General features: G+C 41.2%; 1 protein-coding gene and 1 pseudogene across 1 annotated transcript; both read left to right on the top strand.

Annotated features, from left to right (window-relative positions):
• The first annotated feature begins 397 nt into the window (after positions 1–397).
• LOC137282157 (cell death abnormality protein 1-like) lies at positions 398–10,767 on the top strand. The gene is made up of 4 exons (XM_067813887.1): positions 398–449; positions 1,661–2,545; positions 10,042–10,165; positions 10,494–10,767. Exons 1-4 carry the CDS (start codon positions 398–400, stop codon positions 10,765–10,767), a joined length of 1,335 nt encoding a protein of 444 aa, XP_067669988.1.
• Positions 10,768–19,186: 8,419 nt separating this feature from the next.
• On the top strand, positions 19,187–20,381 carry LOC137282158 (multiple epidermal growth factor-like domains protein 6; annotated as a pseudogene).
• Positions 20,382–21,470: the final 1,089 nt, after the last annotated feature.

Raw genomic sequence — 21,470 nt, forward strand, 5'->3', positions numbered from 1 at the left:
TGCATTCAACTTGCTGCAGGAAGACGAAACTGAAAACGTAAACACGAATCTCACTATAAAGTTATTAAGACAACCATCAGTCGAGAGGCGATCGTAAACAACACAACAACGTCAAAGTAGGTGTATTTGATCAGCTGTTTTTGACTTTAATTAAATGACGAATTCCCAACATTGGTACAATGTGTGAAGCCCATGTTTGATTTCTCCCGCCCGCATTATTGTATTGCTGGAGGATTGCTGAAAGTGGCGTAAAACTATATTCATTCACTAATACACACATACACATACACACACGTGATATTCCTGGGAATTTCCTCTCACAATAATAGTTAAATATTTGCCTTATAGTGCATACATTGCATTCACGAGTGTGTGAAAATGGTGTTTTCAGGTAACTATGGCGCTGTTTTTCTTCATCATGCTGGTCTGTACGACTGATCCCACACAAGGTAGGAGAGACGATAATCAAAAAGACACGAACATGTGTAGTCCTTCTTAAATTTGTCAACGTGAGAAGAGAGGTCACGTGATTATATATTGTGTTTTAACACCATGATGCTGTCTCATGCAAAATATGATGTAGTTGGGTATTTCCCATTTGCAGTCAAGCCTTTCTTTACACGTGTAAGTCACTCAACAAAGTCTTTCCCGAGGGATGTTTAGCCTATGTTTAGGCAGTAACTTTCGTCATCTCTGAAACAACCCACACAATCTGGATATTACTTTCACTTGATAGATACTAACGCCATGTTGGTTTGCATAGTGTCAGTGTTTCGTTTGAGTGGCATTCGAGAAGTTGGTGGGACAGAGATAACAAAACTAAATGCAGTATTTATTCTTATTCTGTTTTCAAGCACATCATTAAAATCTGTACCGAAATGCCGCCATTGTCGAAGTATAACTTTCGTCATCTCTGCACCACTTACACGATGTGAATGTTGCTTGTACGTCCGTTATATCTTTCGGCACAATTTTGAAGGCCGCTCTCTGTAAAACATACACAGCAACATTTTGAAAATGAATTACTTTGCCTCTGGAAGCTTGCAATTTCATAGGACATGATTACATAATATGTAGTGGTCAAAAGCACAAGAGGTCTCGTCTTGACATATACAAAAGGACACATTAGTTTAATTTACGGACAAAATAATAACATCAGTTAGTGATAACTAAAATAACTGAGTCAACTTCCCGTATATGTAAAATGTGAGGGTAAGTTTAAGGATCTTCCTGACATAACGTAATTTGATGAATATACATCAAAATTGTTTCTAAGGTAAAGAATTATTTACAATACCGAATCACAATATCTCTCTTCTAAAATATCCAAGTTCTTCATAGCAGATTATTCAGTGTTTGTTGATAATGGTGTAAGAATGATAGAAGATGTCATCCATTTACTAGTGACACACCGGCGCATCTAAAGTCGTTCAAAACAACCACTAAATATTGCAAAATTAAAATTTACAAAATATTTTCATCACTCATTAACAGTTTGTGTCTTTTCAGTGAGATTTAGGACTCACTACTTTTGTGAAGAAAAAAGTGTGAACACGATTACGTTATGTATTTTCACAAAACCAATTCTGGTATGATTTTTTATTAGGTATTATGAAATCAAATATGTTTAATCATAAATATCACATGTTCTACTTGACAGGTGCTGAATGTAAGGAAGAGCAGCATTGTTCTAACTGCGACGTGAATGGCGATTGCTTGCAGGATTGTGACAACGGTTTCTATGGACTCAAGTGTCAGTCGCAGTGCCGCAGCACGTGCAGATATAACACGTGTAAACTAGATCCGGGTACAGGTGCATCCAAGTGCACTGCAGGATGTGTAACAGGATACCAAGGCAAAACGTGTGACAGACCATGTGACAGTCACGTGGTCAACTGTACACAGTGTCCAGGTGGATGTGACGAGGGATACTGTCAGCTGAGTGATGCTTGTTTTGCCGGATGTCGAGAGTCCATGTACGGATCAGGATGCAAGACGTGTCCCAGTGGCTGCAGAATCTGCAACAGGATGACAGGAGTATGTGACGAGTGTGACCCCACACATTATGGAGTCAACTGTGAGAAGACGTGTGAGAACTGTGCAGGATCCTGTGCGCCTGACTGTGAATGTGTTCCTGGCTTCTATGGAGACTTCTGTGTCGAGACTTGCAGTAAAACATGTCGCCCCAAGTCAGCCCACAAATGTCTTCCTGCTGTGACAACAGACAGTTGTAGAGGTGAATGTGACAAACACAATGCCACGTGTCTCCATGGCTGTGTGGATGGCTGGTTCGGCCCGAGGTGTTCCTCCCTGTGTAATCCTGGATGTCGCCATCAAAGATGTAATGCAGCAGGTTCCTGTGCTGAAGGCTGCGAACTTCATCATCTCGGGCCAGCCTGTGAACCATGTCCTGAGAACTGCGCCGACCGAACATGTGATCAGACCACTGGTGTCTGTGTGAAGGATTGCAGCGAGGAAGGAAGTGGGCCAAACTGTACATTGACCTGCTCCACTCCAGGATGCTTTTCAACCAGACGTAACGAGAGTGAGCTATTTTTGGATCACAAATACGTATTCCTTAAAAGAATGTGACTAAACCTTTCCATATCAATTTGGTGGCAGTGCAGTCGATTGAATATTTATACATCAAAAGCATCTGTTTATGTTTTGAAAGTTACCACAAATTTTAGGTGTGGTGCCGAAGTCACCGTTCATGTGAAAGTCCAACGTGTTACACGTTTACTCTAAAATCTCCTGAAGAGATTAGCTTTCGCTTTTGACAAATATTTTGGAACCTCCGAAGATATATACTGAACATCAAATGGAATTGCAAAACAAATGATATAGAATTAAGCGTTCATATTTATGGAATGACAAGTGACGAGATGAGATCATATGCAGTTTGGCGTTTATATGAAACATTATCACAAACCAAACCAAAATGCTTATTTCTTATCAACGGTTCTGAATGGATAAGTAACCAGTTCACTCTGGGATATACTTTATAATGGTTTGTTTAAAATATTACACAGTTCAGTTGCTAGGAGGTGTACATGTAACACAAACGGTGCTTAGACTTAAGAGTAAAGGGTAATGGCAGTTGGAATGCTGCAAGAAAGGTAGTTCTGCAACCGCTGTAGCTAGACATTTGGACTGCCATCTCACCACCATTACATGACTTGCTTAACGTGATCGACAAACCGGTGCTGTTCCTAATCGTCCCCGTAACGGACGACCACGAGTGACAACTCCTGCGTGAAATCAGTTCATCCGGGTCACTCATCTGAGGAGCTGATCTCATCAGCTAACATCAGCCTTAGTTCATGGATCAAGGGGAGCAGTGTACAGCGAAAACGATCAGGTGTCGTCTTCTGGAATCCACAGCCGACGTTTACAGTGGATCCCGCAACATCAGCGTTGGCGATGTCTTTTCAGACGAGTTCACCTTTTACATGCACATGGTGTTTGAGCTAAACCACTTGACTGAGGTATTCTTTAAGACTTTAGTGAACTCGAAGAGGCGACGTTCAAGGGGGCCATACGCGCTACTAAAGACAGTGTCACTTGTCGCATTTAGTTGGGTCGCAATTTGATCAATGTTTTCCTATGTCTGAATCAGTGCTTGTCCTAAATAGCTGGTATCAAAGGCTGTTTCTGGGCTGATGCTCTCCATTCTCCTCATGCATGCTCGCTAGGGGACGGGTCCGAATGATCTCATTCCTGTATCTCAGACTTGTCTGATTGCCATTGACAGTCACAAAGTGTACCACCATCATTTATAACCCCATACTATAACGCTGTCGTTTTTCTCGTTGTCTGTGTATCCTTGACTTGCCATCTGGGCTGTCCAGATGAAATGTCAGATCATCGGTGAACAAAACACCGTTCCAATATAGTCCATCGTGTACCGTGGATGCTGCCTACACCAGGCAAGACATGCCTTTCGGTGGCGTTGGAGCCAAATTTGATGCTTTGAAGACTATCGTGGCCGGATATCCTGCTCCCTCAGTCGGTTCGGGACCGCCGATTGTGATTGACTTGCTGACGTGACGTCACTCGTGGACAGCCGCCCCGAGGCAAATCTCTCGTGTCTCATTTACGTTGGGAGAGGGTACAACAACTTTCAAACTCAGTTTTGCTCAAACATACATTTCAGTTGTAGTATTTTTGTTCTTTTTAAATTTTAGATAAAACCTTCCTATCATCGCCAGTGTCTGAAGGGATGGTATAAATGCAGCCAGGGTCCGTGCAGGTAGAAAAAGTTCTGTAAGTCCCTATGGACCCCTGCATAGTGATCTACCTTCAACTGCTGGTGATGTATGTAACCCGTGTTCCACTCTAGTTTTATCCGTAACTGTGATATTCAAGATGCTTTACTGTCCTTTGGTTATACAGGTTTGCATAACGTACACATTTTCCATTTCAATTTCAATTCTGTTCTCTCTTGATATGGCTGAAATATTGCCGATGTGACGTTAAATGTTAACTCACTCACTCACTCCCTCACCCATTACGTTGGAAAGGTCTCCATAGAGATGAGATCGTGTTTCACTGGCCGCCAAAATGCCTCTCCACTTCATTTTGGTCCCTTTGGGCTGATTTGTTTTTAAACCGTGGCATGACATTCGCGCAGTTTGGGTTGAAACTGTTTCCTACAACATTCAGAGACTCGACAATTATGAACCTTTCTTCCATGCTCAATGTCAGGTGTGTGAACTTCAGGTGGTAAAATGCATGCACGTACCAAGCGCAATACATGACGTCAAATTTCAATTAAAGTGTCTTCCTACATGTACATGTAGAGTTATCTTTTTTAACTTTTCAAGTAACTTATATCTCCAGAAATGGTTATGATGTGCACGGTCACCTGGTTTAGTTAGTATTTATAAATCTACACCGAAACATTGCCTCAGTATAATTAGTATACAAATGAGAATTTACTACCACCCACACCTACTTACAATTTACCTGTGAAAGTACGAAGTTCTTGTACATGTATATGTATTATGATGCATAGTTTACTCTGCTTAAAAAAAAGACAAGACGGAAATTGAATTTTGGTGCAATCCTTGCAATCTAAGAGCAATACACAAAAAGATGAATATCAACAATGGTGAGCATTATGCCATTGTCATCCCAAGCGTGATGTTTTGACTTCTAAACTATCCTGGTAAAGTGAAGAAGTGTGTCAGATTTACAATAGGGGAACTGCATTTGTTTATATACTGGACAAAATAAGTTAGGGATATTGGTATTCTTACGATTGAAACTTCATCGGTGTGTCCATGAAAAAATAAATCATTATTCATAATTTCAAAAATTAAAATGTTTTATTAAGGTTATCATTAAAGATACACCTAAATATAACACGTATGTCAATTTGTATAAATTGCTATGAAGTCCATGTAGCTATGGGGGGAAAGGGGTTGTCTGTTCTATCACAGGCAAAATGTAGCGTAAATGGGGTTGCGCACCATAGAGAATATGACAAGTCTTCTTATATGCGAGCGAAGCGAGCAAAGGTTGGCAACGTGGTGGCGATATTGTATTTTGACATGAACAATATTTTTCGAACCGAAGCGAGGAAAGTACGTTGCCAACCTCTGCTGCCTTTGTTTGCCTATAAGAAGACTGGTCATTTTCTCTATGCTGCGCAACCCTACATTTTGCCTGTGGTTCTATGTAGTGATAAAATGATAGTCACGAGCAAATCGTGATGCTCCCTCCAAGATAAAGACTTTTGCATTGACCCCAGACTTGTGTCCATGTGCATGGGTTTGTTTTCCAGCTCTTCCAGAGGTGCCACATATGAGTTCAGTCACCCTGATATGGATTGTGTGTGCAGCAATCCTTTTTGCCTTGCTTGCTAGCTGCGTAAGCTGTTGTGTACCGAGGTAAGTCATTGTAAATTTGTGATTATCAGAGCGGTAACAGTGCGTGAGTGACAAAACGTGAAATGCAGGGCTTTTCGGCTGATGACAGCTATTGCAGGCACTTGGATTGGATATGGTTTTAACAGTTAATGGATATATGTTTGCACATTGCCTGAGTTAAATCATAGCAGTAAACCTAATTCGTCACCCTTAGCTCGACCATCACCCTGACCATCAGCAAAGTCACGTGCATGTCAACTGCCTGAAATTGCTTCCGTGTAAATATGCTCACCACTGTTTAGAATGCCGTTCATGTTCAAATGATTTGTTTCAAGGGATAACATGTATTGTAATATTTCAGAAATAGCGTTCATGGTATGTAGCTGATGTGTTTCAGAGATGTGATAAACGCCAACAGAGAAGGTGTCCAAATGCGTCTTGGTGAACCAATGAATTCTTCACATGACTACTGCGATGTCGACAAGGGTGAAGGTGGTTCAGTGGTTGTGTTCCTTTAAAACCGGATCAAACTGGACGAAACCATTGTCACCATTAGGATACCGAGCATGTTTTGATAACAAACACGATTTGTGGGTACCTTTTCACCTGAAAAACGAAACGAGAAGTGGCATCGGATAATTGTTGAACACTGATTAATTAGATTTGAACATGTTATATATGTAAACGGAGAATTGCCAACTTATTCTCACCAGAGGTGTGTACCGAGTTTGGACTACCGTGTTTGTGGAAGCTGCGGTGGCTCAGTGGGTGGGATTGCTGACTTTGCATGATGGCAGAATGGTGCCACATTCGGATAAATCCCTGATGAGACTCAGCCACAAAATACTAGATTTTACACTCTGTTGTCCCAAACTATTAAACATGTTGCTATTATCTGAAGCCTATTGTCTATTATGATAATTTTGCAAATGCTCAAATACACATAGTTCAGAGTCCGCTGCAATGTAATGACTTAAGACTTTCTTGTCTATTTCACTGTTGATTGCGTTACACTTCTAGAATAAAATATGTTGCTTTTTTCTCAAAATGCCATGGTTTTGTTTCTTTTTGTTTTTTGTCGTTTTTTGTTTTTGTTTGGTTTTTTTAGGTCCAAAACATGTAACTATGTCCTATTTCTTCTCCTGTATAAGTTCCCACTTTAAGTTCACTGTTGTACCTACACCCAGACAAAAACGCTGTCTTTATCAATTTCTACTGTGTTTTCCGTACGTATGTGTTTACGAGCATGCTGGATATTTTGATCTTTCAAAAGGCCTTTTCTGTTCTTCACCGTGGTATTTAAGAAATGGAATGTGGTTGCTTGGGGCTACTGTCATATCACCCTCAAAGGAACCTAGCGAAATCGAATCAAAGCCATGACAGAACATGAATAGCGACAAAACTACATGACTGAAGCATCAACGAATACTTGTTAATATCTAGGTCACCTATCCACTTTCGATATGAAAGTTTATGATGCCCGGCCGGGCTACATAGATGAGCATCATCTATGTTTGTGTCATCGGAAAGACCCCGTTGACACACCGTGGACAAATCAGAAGAAAATAGTAGTTAGTTTCCCATGGCGACCGCTGGTCCACACTGCCAACAGTAACGGATCTGTGGCACATCACCCGGCAACCTTTCAGTGACACTACAGGCACCTGCCAGACCAAGGAATCGGACGATTTTTTTTTCTGGTGTGGTATGGTCACCGGAGGATAATAGAAAGGATATCTGCTGGGAATCAGTCAATCAATCAATCAATCAATACTAGGATTGTTCACCTTCGTAGATCATGTGACTGAACTAAGTTGGAATCATTGTTTGGGCAAGCGTAAAAAAAACAAAGTAATGAAACGGTGTTTAGTTTTGTCATATAAGCGCTGGTATGCAGGATAGAGTACACTGACAGAGAGATTAAAGATACTGAAGCGACGATTACTGATACATTGCAATGTTCCGTCTTCTGCAAATAGTTTGATAAAATAAGGCGTGCGACCACGAAGTCCCATAAGGAGATCTTTCAGAGTGCCATATTATGTCATATATATTCTCTAAATAAATAAAGATTAACTCAACATGCTGTCTATTTTGAAAACCTTTCTGTATTAATGACTCTCATTAGAGGATCATTGTTTTTCCTTTGATATCTGAAACCAGACTCCTGCCTCAATGAGGGAAAATTCTTCATGATTTTCCTAGCATTATGGCAAATATCTATTGCACATGGTGTAAAAAGAGTTGTCGAGGCCCAAGCGATCACTGCCGAACTGACTGAAAAAAAATCACTAAAGAATGATTGAATAGAAAAGAATAAGTCCAAGTTCGAGTATGTACCTGTAGCTGGATGGCGATAGATGTTTCTTCCATCATTAAAAATGCATTTTGTCGCGGACTTTACCTTTATGATTATGATGAGCTGAATCCCACAAAGGACATTGAAGGACAAAGAGTATCTAGATTCCATATCCTAAAAAGAAACTTATCACTGTTAAAGTAATTGTATAAAACAAAAGCGATGAAACAGGTTTGGACCAAAAAGGAAACCATTCGCGACATTGCAACCTGGCCCGATACCAATGCAGCTGTTAACAAACCTTCAAACGAATCGGAGAGTTTTCTAATCGCGAAAGACGTAGGTGTGCAAATGATCTCAATGTACGTACGCAGTTCAGGGATAAAAACAGGTTTTGGATAGGACAGGTACCAAGAACCAAGACTGCCAAAAATCGCCAAGACCAAGACTCGTGACACCGGCAGAAGATCGCTGCATCCGGCAATCTACCCTCGGAACAGGTTCCTGACAGCAATGTCAGAGGCGGTATTTTGTGTGACCTCGACGTGCTATTTCACTTTTGAGCATGGTGTTACCAGTCCGTGTATTTCACATACTTCATTACAATATTACTCTCATGAGTAAACGAAACCGCATTCAATAAGTACACGCTCATATGGCAAATGAGCGAAATTGTTACATCGCATACGTCTCTTATCACTGTTTCGTTAATGCCTGTATCGCAGTATCACTAAATGCCTGCTATGTGCCTTGTTATAACAATACGTGAACCATGAGCCTGGTCGCCCGATACTGATTGCCGCCTCTGACGGCAAACATGTGTTTGTAAGGATGGGAATAAATAAGAAATAACTCCGCTTCTTGACTCGTTTATGATTTTATCAAATTCCGTGTTCAGTCAGAATCACAATGTGTCTAAATGAAAGGCCGAAATGGTAACCAGCTAATATCCGTAGCAAACTAGGAGCTGAATCAGAGCAAATGGTGCCTATAGTTTAATGTTTCTGAAAGGCCTTTAGAATCTAAGCGAACGTGAATACATGACACGTTTTATAGAAAACAACCTCTATTTAATTCTTCACACGTTTCAGACCTATCTTGTGCACACATCCTCAATCTGCTGATTTGGTGGCTTATTGGACCTAGATATGCAGAGCAACTGAGTATTTACTCCCATGTGTGTTCATACATGAGCAATTGCACTTTTTGAGGCGTGCCTAGCATTTTGTTTACTCCCATTTGTTAAGAGAATTGAGTACACAGACTTTCTTACCGTCAATGGGTACATAACTCTGCTAATTATAATAATATAAATGCAACTCAATACCATAAACGTTGTTGGTAGTTGTCATATTGCCAAACAGTTTAGTTCATTGAGTAATGTAAGCAAGGTGTTATAAAGCTGCTTATGTTATCTGGAGCTCTGGGTATGGGACACTGACGAGTATCCCTGGAAGTAGACATTTACTTCATTCGTGATATGTCAACACACAAAATGTAAATTTCTAACATAAAATTGAATTGATATGCAATTACAAATTGTCACTTTACTTTAGACAGACAGACAGGTTTGTTCACTAGACAGACAGACAGATAGACTGATAGATTTATACATTAGACAGGCCTTGGGCCCATAATACACATACTTATTAAAATGTACCACCTGGAATAAATAATTACCAAGCAGGCAACAAAATAGGTTTTGTGCCCTGTCCCCGACACAGCTCAGCATGATATTCTCAGCAATGCTCTCAGACGCCTTCAGAGACTGTGATCCTGACATCGAAATCAGGTACAGGTCTGATGGAAAACTTTTCAACCTCCGGCGTCTGCAGGCTGTCACGAATGTATAGGAGACTGTCATCACAGAATTTTCGTTCGCTGATGACAGCGCCCTGAACACCAGTGAACACCAGTATGCAGCTGTAGATGAACAAGTTGTCCTCGGCGACAACTCCGGCCTTACCCTCAGCACCAAGACGACCAAGAAGAGGTGATGTTCCAGCCAACTCCAAGAGCCAGTACCACGAGCAACAGGTACAGGTGAATGGACAGACTCTCCAGGCAGTAGAGAACTTCACCTAACTGGGCAAAACCCTCTCCCGTAGTGCCAACATTGATGTAGAGGTCAACAATAGGATCTCTAAAGCAAACAGTGCCTTTGGGAGACCCAGAACTAAGGTCTGGAAGAGGAGAGGGATCAGTCTCACTACAAACCTGAAGGTTGACCGTGCAGTCGTCCTCGCCACACTACTCTATGGCTGTGAAACATGGAGATTGTACAAAAGGTACTAGCGGCAGATCAACCACTTCCATCTCAGGTGTCTCCCCAATCTCCTCCACATCCATTGGCAGGACAGGATCCCAGGCATGGAGGCCTGGGCGCCTGGTATGTCTGCCTGCTTCATCACCACCATGTGCAAGGCCCAGCTGAGATGGGCAGGCCACGTCTCCCGCATATCTGACGACCGCATCCCGAAACAACTCCTTTATGGGAACTCACTTAAGGGAAGCGCAGGGTGGGAGGACAGAAGAAGCGCTTCAGGGAGACGCTCGCTGCCGACCGCCCCACCTGGCGCTGCGTTGTTTCAGTAGGAGCCCGAAGAGAAGAGGAGCAGCTTGCCCAGCAAACCGAGCTGAAACGCCAGATAGGAAAGGCCAGAGCGCCCAGAATCAGCAGTACAACCCCACCCCACTTCTGCCCTCCGTGTAGAAGAGGAGTTCTTGCCTGGATTGATCATCTCCGGGCCAACAGGTGCAGCTCAACACCAACTGATGTCAGTGGTCATATTCGAGAACGAATGACGAACACATCATCAGAATAGTGTTTCCATCCTTAGTATAAATGCATGCACAGGAATTTACTATGCAGGGTAGAGGCATTATTGTGTACCGGTAGTAACTGCAAAAGCTATGAATTAATATAATAGTGATGGCTCTCAGTGTCCATACTTTATATGAACACGTACATATACTATGCAGCATAGAAGTGTTACAGTGCATCAGTAATAACTGAAAGACTAGGTGCTTATATCTTAATAGTGTTGGCTATTATATATACTATTCAAGGTAGATGCGTTGCGTGATGTCAGCAATGAGATTTAGCATAAGGTATAAGTGAGTGAGTTAACATTTAACGTCACATCGGCACATATCGTGACGAGAACATTTAATTCTGAAATGAAATATATGTATAACATAAAAACCTGTCAACAGTAAAAACGCTAGAACATCACAGATATGAATATAAAACCAGCATGAAAAACTAAAACATTGTAATTAAAGAAGACAATAGATGATAAAACACGAGCTATAGATCGCCAACAACCGAAAGTAGATCACCATACCAGGGACCATGGGGACTTACATTACCTTTGCTACCTGCATGGACCCAAGCTGGATTTACACCATCCCTTCAGCTGCTGGCGAGTATACGAAATGCTAGCCAAATATAAAATGACAAGAATGCTACGATTAAAAACCTGGTAGAATTAAATTTACTATCAATGTTTTGGGACTTACGTACCCTCTCAGGAGGACAATAATTTTACACTACTTCAACCTCCTTTGAGGGTACAGCCACTAACAATACAAGTTACCAATCTAAGCTACCAATATTTAAAATACATCTATTTACAGAACATAGTACTCACAATTCAACCAAAAAATCAATTTCCTTTACAAAACCAATAACTAAATGAGAAGCAACAGTGGTAAAAAGATCCTTGGTGGTTCTGACATTGAAATATCTATCCCTTGTGATGGAGAATTCAACACAGTCAAGCAGGATATGCTTGACCGTGACTCTCTCATCACAAGGGATACAAAATGGAGGATCCTCACCTTTTAACAGGTAGTTATGGGTAAATCTTGTATGGCCAATACGACATCGTCGGAGTATGACTTCTTCAAATCTGGACTGACAACCCAAGTGGGTATAACCAATGTAAGGTTTTATCTCATGTAATTTATTTATACCCACTTGACTGTCCCACTTCCTCTGCATCAGATCACGGATATAAGATCTAATGGTGGATTTGTAATCACTATAAGGAATAAGAAGTGGTGTCACAGATTTGTTGAGTGCTGCTTTATCAGCGAGGTCAGCCAATGTGTTCCCAGAGATTCCTACATGGCTGGGTAACCAACAAAAGACGATGTCGCACTGGCCAGTAGCACGATTATTATACAATTAAATAATTTCAATTAAAAGTGGATATTTACAAGAATATTTTTGGTCGCCTGAAGGCAAGAAAGAGAGTCGGAATAGATTATATATTGTTTACGTTTAGGGTGTCTTTGAATATATTTGAGAGCTGTTAATATGGCGTTGGCTTCAGCTGTAAAAATAGAACTATTATCTGGTAATCTAGAATATATAGTTCTGGATCCAATGACAGTGGCGCAGGCACTTGCGCCACCGTCCTTGGACCCATCTGTAAATAAAGATTTATAATTGGTGTATTTATGCTTCATTTGATTATATTCCTGTTTATATTGTAATTCATTAGTTTCTGATTTTTTAAATGATGTTAATGTTAGGTCCAATTGGGGCCTAACCATCTGCCAAGGAGGAGAAGAAAGAAGACGAGAGGGAGCTATACGTTCCAGTTGAATGCCGGCTGAAGAAAGAAATGGCTTAATTCTATGCCCTAGAGGTGGAACCAGAGAAGATTTCTCGTTGTATAAATCTTCATAAAGGGGATTGAAGACACATTCAAATGCAGGGTTAGATTCATTAGAGTACAATTTAGTAATGTACTGCAAAGCTAATTTTATACGGCGCTGCTGAAGAGATGGTTCATCAGCCTCAACGTAGAGACTGTCAACAGGTGATGTTCTAAAAGACCCAAGACAAAGTCTTAGACCTTGGTGATGGACAGAATCAAGAAGTATCAGGTTGCTTTTGCAAGCACCACCATATACGATGGAGCCATAATCGAGTTTTGAACGGACAAGTGATCGGTATAAATGTAGGAGAGTTGCTTGATCCCCTCCCCATTTTGAGTTGGATACCACTTTTAGTAAATCGAGTGCCTTCAAGCATTTTGTTTTTAGTGATTTGATATGCGGCAAAAAGGTTAAGTGGGAATCGAAAATTAGACCCAAGAACTTGGCCTCCTTTACAACTGTGATGGGAGAACCATTTAAAAATAGTTCTGGGTCCTTATGCGGCTTATATTTTCTACAAAAGTGTATACAGTTAGTTTTTGATTTAGAAAATTTAAATCAGTTTTCAAGACACCATTTATTTATTTTGTTTAAACACAACTGCAATTGTCTTTCAATAGTATGCATATTTTTACCTCGACAAGAAATATTAAAATCATCCACAAAAAGTGATCCATCGATTGAATCATTTAAAACCTTGGATAAACTGTTTGATACTAAAAAGTGTTTCAGACAAAATACTGCCTTGTGGGACACCCTGATCCTGATTGTAATGATCAGACAGGGTTGAGCCCACTCGGACTTGAAATTGCCTGTCTATTAAAAACTGTGATATGAAAAGAGGTAAACGACCCCTTAAACCGAAGTCATGTAAATCCTTCAAAATGCCATGCTTCCAGGTGGTATCGTAGGCCCTCTTGAGATCAAAGAAAATCGATACTGTATGTTGTTTATTTACTAGAGCATTTTTAACAAAGGATTCTAGGCGTACCAGATGATCAATGGTACTACGATTTTTCCGGAAACCACATTGAATATTTGTGATAAGGTTATTGGTTTCAAGATGCCAAACTAATCTATTATTCACCATTCGTTCCATGGTTTTACAGACACAGCTAGTGAGAGATATTGGTCTGTAATTCGACGGATCTGTATGATCCCGGCCAGGCTTTGGTATTGGGACCACAATGGCATTACGCCAGGAAGGTGGGAAATTCCCTGATGTCCATATTGAATCAAAAATGTTTAGCAACGTTTCCAGACACAATTCGGGCAAATGCTTCAGGAGCTGATAGTGGATATCATCAGCCCCTGTTGCTGTATCATGCGCTTGCTCAAGGGCGGTATGTAGCTCGTGTATTGAGAATAATTTATTATAACCCTCACCAGTTAAAATTTAATCTTTTCTTCTCCTGTTGTTTCTGAAACTTTTGAAACACAGGGACATAATTGGAAGAGGATGAATGCTTGGCGAGAGTTTCACCAAGCCTATTTGCAATATTAGTTTTGTTAGTTAATAAATTATCACCATCCTTTAGGTGATGAACAGTAGATTTCGAACCTTTGCCCTTTATTCTTTGGATCATGTTCCACACCTTTGTCATTGGCGTGCGTGAATTTATTTTACTAACGTAATTTCTCCACGACTGACGCTTATTTTGCTTGAATGCCCGTCTAGCTTTGGCATTTAAAATTTTTACTTTATCTAGATTATGTACGGTGGGGTGTCGGCGAAAATACTTTTCAGCTTTCCTTCTATACTTTCTTGCCTGTTTACATTCATTATTGAACCACGGTTTACGAATGTGAGGAACTACAGAGGACTTAGGAACAGTCTGGTCAGCAATTTCATTTAACTGAGCAGAAAACAACTCTATCGGGTCTGATATATTGATAAAATTTTCTGGTATTAATTTTTCCATACACAATGTTTCATATAAAGACCAATTGGCCTTATTAAAATTCCACCGTGATAAAGGTGGGTCATCGTCAGGTTTGATAGCTTTTAGGACAGTTGGGAAGTGATCACTTCCGCAAAGGTCATTATGAACAGACCAGTCAAATTCGTTGTACACGTTTGAATCAGCAAGGGACCGATCAAGTGCAGAATACGATCCTGTACCAGGATGTAAATAGGTGTTTGATTCGTCATTAAAAACACATAAGCTATTTTCAGATAGAAAATCCTCAATAACCTTGCCTTTATTGCTTGTACTTGTACTTCCCCACAGAGGGTTGTGCGCATTCAAATCGCCCATGATAATACAGGGCTTTGGTAACTGATCATATAGATTTTGAAGATCAGTTTGTCAAAGAGCAAACAAGGGTGGAATGTACAAAGAGCATAGAGTGACCGCAATGTGCAAGCTGAGGCGAATAGCTACGGCTTGGAGATTTGTATTCAGGCGAACAGCGCTATGAATGATATTCTGTCTAACTAATATAGTTGAACCTCCAGTCGCTTTATCCCCAGGAGGAGAAAATAAATGATAAGAACAATACTGCCTTAAATCAAATGCATCGGTATGATTGAGATACGTCTCTTGGAGACATAGTGCTGACGGTTTAAAGTTTTGAACCAACAACTGTACTTCATTTAAGTTATGTTTACGTCCTCTGCAATTCCATTGTAATAGATTAGATGAATAACCCAATGTGGTTTAAATATCTAAGGAGCAGTAACAGGAGATACTGCTCTCCCTTTCTTTTTCGGTGAGTGACCACTTGGATGGCCACCAGCGCTCACACGGGTGGATACTTCAGTATCCATATCTTCAAGCAATCCATATTTATTGTGAAGTAGCACAGTGTCTTTTAGTGCCTTCGGCAATCTATCTGACTGACTCTGCTTTTTCTTAATATCTACTTTGGCACACTTTGACATTTTTATTTGATGGGATTCTGTTTGTGTAGATGATGTTGTTCCTGTTGGTTTTAACGATGGCTGTTTTGAATCTGAGGCTGCTTTTTGAATCAGTACTGTTTCGGAAAGGGATGTTGGATGGTCCGATGTGACCCAAGTTAAATCAGTTTGACACGGAACAGACGTGGTCACCTTTTTGGCTGCTGAAGCATAAGATCTCGGTTCAGCATTTTCAGGTATAAGTAGTCGTGCTTGTTGTCTGGCTTCAGAGTAACTGATTCGTTTCTCATATTTCAGTTTCTGCACACTGGCTTCATATTTCCACATGGGACAGTCTTTTGATGATGCCATGTGATCGCCTTCGCAATGTAAGCACTTAATGGTGCTAGTGCACATCTTCCCATCATGATCAGATTCTCCACATCTGAAACAAGTCAGTTTATTCTTACAAGAATTTTGCCCATGACCAAACTTCTGGCAATTGAAACAACGTGTAGGGCGTGGAATAAAAAGATCCACTGGCATAGAGAAACGTCCAACCTTAATAGAACTTGGCAGCACTGGCGTGTCAAAAGTCAAAAGGTATGTATTTGACGGGAAAACGCGGTCATCTTTACGATAAGTAAACCGCTTTGCATCAATGACACCTTGAGGTCTAAGCTCTGATACGATTCCTTCTATAGATTCATCAGCAAGGCTTCGGTCTCTATCACGGATAAGACCCTTAGAGAAATTAAGGGTTTTATGTGCAGAACAGGTAATTGGAATGTCTGCTAATTTGGTTGAAGTCATAAGATTAATAGCTTGTGATTTCCTGGCACATTCAACCAAAAGATCTCCAGAGCGTAATTTTGTAACATCTTTCAAGACACCAGCTTTACCTTGTAGACCCTTTTCCAAAAGGAATGGTGAGTAGGAAGAAAGGGCACGCTCACCCTTTGCTTCAAGCACAAGAAAGCGTGGCCAAATATCCCTTTCAGAATACAATAATTTGGTAACGATTTCATCTTCATCAGAATCAAGTTCAGAATCGGATTCTGAAAGTTGACGTTTTGGTTTTTTTGGATTGTGTTTACCCATGTTGAACTGTATATTGGTTCAGCAAACCTGTTCCCTGCCCGCCATGGAGCGCCAACAAGGGCGATGTCATATGTAAGCGGACTTCCAGCAAACTGACACCAAAGGGTTACAGGAATGATATACTCCAGTTAATCCAGAGGAATAACCAGATTGGCCCATGAGCCACCGCCTTCTGGCACAGGACTCTAGGCAATATAATATCAGGAATAATTGTAATTTCAAAAAGCCAAGACCAAATAATATATTAGATTTGTGCAATAATAAATCACTATGCACAGGGCCTGGCATGACCAGCCGATTGGTAGAACCGGGCCCATTCGACCACCCGTCTTCGAAGTCAGGGCCAAAGTGGTGTGTTGGGCAAGAGGAACGCGGTTCCAGGAACCTATTGCCCTCAACCACCAGGATCCCCTCCTCCGCCGACACAGGGCCGCAACCCACGGCAAACGGGTTGGTGGACCAAATATCCCCCGGGTCCACTACGGGGGTGTCGGCGAGCACTTGGCGTTACCCAGCACCCACCACGAGGAGGCGGCTCGCCACGGGTGCCATATGGTATAAGCGGATACATCGGATGTATGTGACCCAAGTAGTATGGCCTACATTATCAATGGGCATAAGCATCCGATAACACTGCTTTTGTAACCTACTAGGAGGTAAATTAGTGAGTCGACACTAGTATTTAAGTGCTTTGGTCGTGTATGCCAGTTCTAGAGGCAAAATCTCACATTCCCCCAATGCCATCCCAGATAGCATTAATAGTCGGCCCAATGTTGACTCGATGTTTGCAAATCTGGGAAATTATCTGATGTAGATGAATCAACGCTAGGAATCTACTTGCAGAATTTCATCTTCTTCTCTACAGTATATACCAATAATTCTGAGTCTTAATACACCATACTATCAAATATCTTCAGTAAATCCTTACATGGCATACATCCAACCCTCTTAGAATACCCGTAAATTGACACCGTAGCTTTGTTTGCGTGTGAGCGGGTAATTTAAGAGTTAATACATGTCCTTGAAAATACCATTTACATATGATCGATTGTCACTTTATTTTATGCTCATTATTTCATAAAACACATCTAGTACACATCCAGTCTTCACTGCAGTTTCATTACATGAGGAACTGTGTCTGCGCAAATACATTCATGGTACCTGCAGACAAATCATTCTTCAGAATGTCTATTCTGCTTTATAATCTGGCAGCACATCCTCCTGTCCTCCGAGGAGGAAGTCTCTGTCCAGCACCATACTGCACCAGGTGGATTTCATTGAGTTTCTGTTCTGACCTCAGGACATTTCAAACTCGTAAGGATCGTTTGGATACGGTCTTCTTGAGACGTCAATGTCCCTTTCCAAATGGTTTTCCGTCCGTGGGCCGAAGAAGACAAGAGGAAACATTTGACCACTAACCATGGATGGTGTATAGTTGGAGGAAGACGGAGGGTGGCACGTAAAATGTTCCATCACTGTACATAATGTCTGCGGCACACAAATGCTCAAGGTTGGTCGCGGTCGTCATGGCTGAAATCTTGTCGTCGTCACCGTCAGTTATGATAACGAAAGATTCACCAGGGTCTGTCACCGCATATTATGGTCGAATTAAGATCTCTTGTCGTGATACTCTATACATCTCCACGACATCCAGGATGCAGCATTTTTCTTACGGATCTGCCACCTCGTGAATGAACTTATCCTCTAACTGCTGGTTTGCCATAATGAAAGTGATGAATTTGTAAATTTGACCAGCATATTATACACCCAAACTGTTGAGTGCTCACTTATATTAATCAGTGTCAATCAGTGTCAGCCAATGCTTGTCAAAACAAATTAAGTGAGTTCATGTCAGTGAAGAGAAGTGTGATCAGTTCTTTTGTCTTTTAATGACTCCATATACATGCTCCAATCGTTTTGTGTAACCGAAACAGCTAAATTATATGCACCAATATTTTAATTTATTTTGACAGGTTGCGAATTTTTATTGCGCCCTGGACATTGAAGCGCTAAACAAGCAGCGATTTTCAGGATTATTACCCATAAACCCGAACAAACTATCTGTCAATGTCAATTCTTGAATGTCTGTCACACTGCCTGAACAAGATGACAGACCTCGCACGTGCCGTGGTTGTCCTCAACAGAAGGAGCACGAAACTGAAAACGTAAACATGAATTTCAGTATAAAGTTATTAAAACAACCACCAGGCAACAAAGCTGTACAAAGCGGGTCAGGGGTAAACTCAGTGTGTGGGTTTTATATCTACCTCTCCTTTCCCTGTTATTTTTCCTGGCTCGATACATATAGGTCATATATAGGTATATGTACGTAGGTGTTCAGTGTTGGTCAAAGTCAGAATATTTTACATTTATGAGTGTATGTTTGGTTTTCAGGTAACGATGACATTGTTTGTCATCGTAGTACTGATCTGCTTGGCTGATACCACCCAAGGAAGGAAAGAGCAATGTTAGTGTTATGGAGAAATGTTAGTGTTATAGAGAATTGTTAGTGTTATGGAGAATTGTTAGTGTTATGCAGAAATGTTAGTGTTATGCCGATGAGGGCTATTCCGTTAATGCATTGCTGTGTGGCATACGTGTGAACTACGCGTGCAGCTTGTAATCATCACTACATTTGTCAACAAGAGAAAAGAGTGAAAGAAAATTATGTATTGTACTTCGCACCATCAATCCTTGTATGTTTTTAAGACATCCTATCAAATTTAAAGCACAAGTTCTACTTGACAGGAGGTAGATGTAAGGAGGGTCAGCATTGTTCTGACTGCGACGTGAATGGCGATTGCTTGCAGGATTGTGACAAGGGTTTCTATGGACTCAAGTGTACAGTCGCAGTGCCGCAGCACGTGCAGGTATAGCACGTGTAAACTAGATCCGGGTACAGGTGCATCCAAGTGCACTGCAGGATGTGTAACAGGATACCAAGGTATAACGTGTGACAGACCATGTGACAGTCACGTGGTCAACTGTACCCTGTGTCCAGGAGGATGTGACGAGGGATACTGTCTGCTGGGTGATGCCTGTTTTGCCGGATGTCGAGATTCCATGTACGGATCAGGATGCAAGACGTGTCCCAGGAGCTGCAGAATCTGCATCAGGATGACAGGAGTATGTGACGAGTGTGACACCACACATTATGGAGTCAACTGTGAGAAGAAGTGCGAGAACTGTGCAGGATCCTGTGCGCCTGACTGTGAATGTTTTCCTGGCTTCTATGGAGACTTCTGTGTCGAGAATTGCAGTAAAACATGCCGCCCAAAGTCAGCCCTCACATGTTTTCCTGCTATGACCTCAGACAACTGTAGAGGTGAATGTCTCCATGGGTGTGGATGGCTGGTGTTCCTCTCAGTGTAATCCTGGATGTCGCCATCAAAGATGTAATGCTGCAGGTTCCTGCGCTGAAGGCTGCGAACTTCATCATTTCGGGCCAGTCTGTGAACCTTGTCCTGAGAACTGCACCAACCGAACATGTGATCAGGCAACTGGTGTCTGTGTGAAGTATTGCAGCGAGGAAGTAACTGGGCCTCACTGCAAACAGAGTTGCTCCACTCCGGATTGTTTACTGACAACCACATGATCAGTGAGTATGCTAGATACAATGTATTCACATGGAACTTAATTCAGCACCCCTTAATTTATGTCATCTATTGACAACGACGATGACGATGTGTTCTGACTGATGAATATCAAAGGCAACACCTGAGACGTGTTCAGAATCGTAAGCGCCCGCGAACGCCCAAGAACGCCCGCGAGCGCTCTATCATGAACCCTGTGCCCGGACGGGCGCCCGCGTCATCACATATGCCTAGCCAAGCGAACAAAGATGGCGACCATGTTTAACAGAAAAAAAAAACCAAAACATTCAAATCATTATCATTAGTTAGCATCCACCTGACGGATGGGCAAGAAATAGCCAAGAAACATTCGTAAAGAATAAAGAAGAAATTGACATCCATAACATTTGTCTCACACATGTTTCATGTTATTTGTCTCACTCGCCCCTTTCCGTAACCCACAACAAGAAGACATTCAGCTTTTAACGGAATAACACGAGTTAGTCACGACTTGTTTTGATATAACCAAGCGCTCGCATCCGTTCAGGACCCATGCGGGTACCTAATATATTTGCGGTACCTAATTATGCACCACATGTTTTAGAATAGTGATTAGAAGAGAAACGGTTTCAGAACTTCCATATTTCTACGAGGGCGGTAATGCCTAATTCACAACTGTGTGTGTAGATAGATAGTTAGGTGGATAGATATAGATACACATACATACATACATACATACATACATACATACATACATACATACATACATACATACATACATACATACATACATACATACATACAGTCAAACCCCGTTGTGTCGAACTCGTCGGGTCCAAGGGGAAAGTTCGACTTATCCGAGTGTTCGACACATCCGTCAGCACTGAAAAGACCAAGAACCAACACGACCCCGGTGCTTAACACATCGTTATTTTGCAGTAGGATACACATACGAAAAATATATCTTTGCAATAAACGTTTACGGCAGTATTGATCTTTAAATTACAACATATACAAATGTAAATCAATTCAATCACTTTATTCGTCATGGCAAATAAATATGCATACAAAAAGATAAGAACAAGAATAATTTAACAAACTCACAAGCGATC

Source organism: Haliotis asinina, chromosome 4 (assembly GCF_037392515.1).
Source record: "Haliotis asinina isolate JCU_RB_2024 chromosome 4, JCU_Hal_asi_v2, whole genome shotgun sequence".
In the NCBI taxonomy this organism is placed as follows: Eukaryota; Metazoa; Mollusca; class Gastropoda; order Lepetellida; family Haliotidae; genus Haliotis; species Haliotis asinina.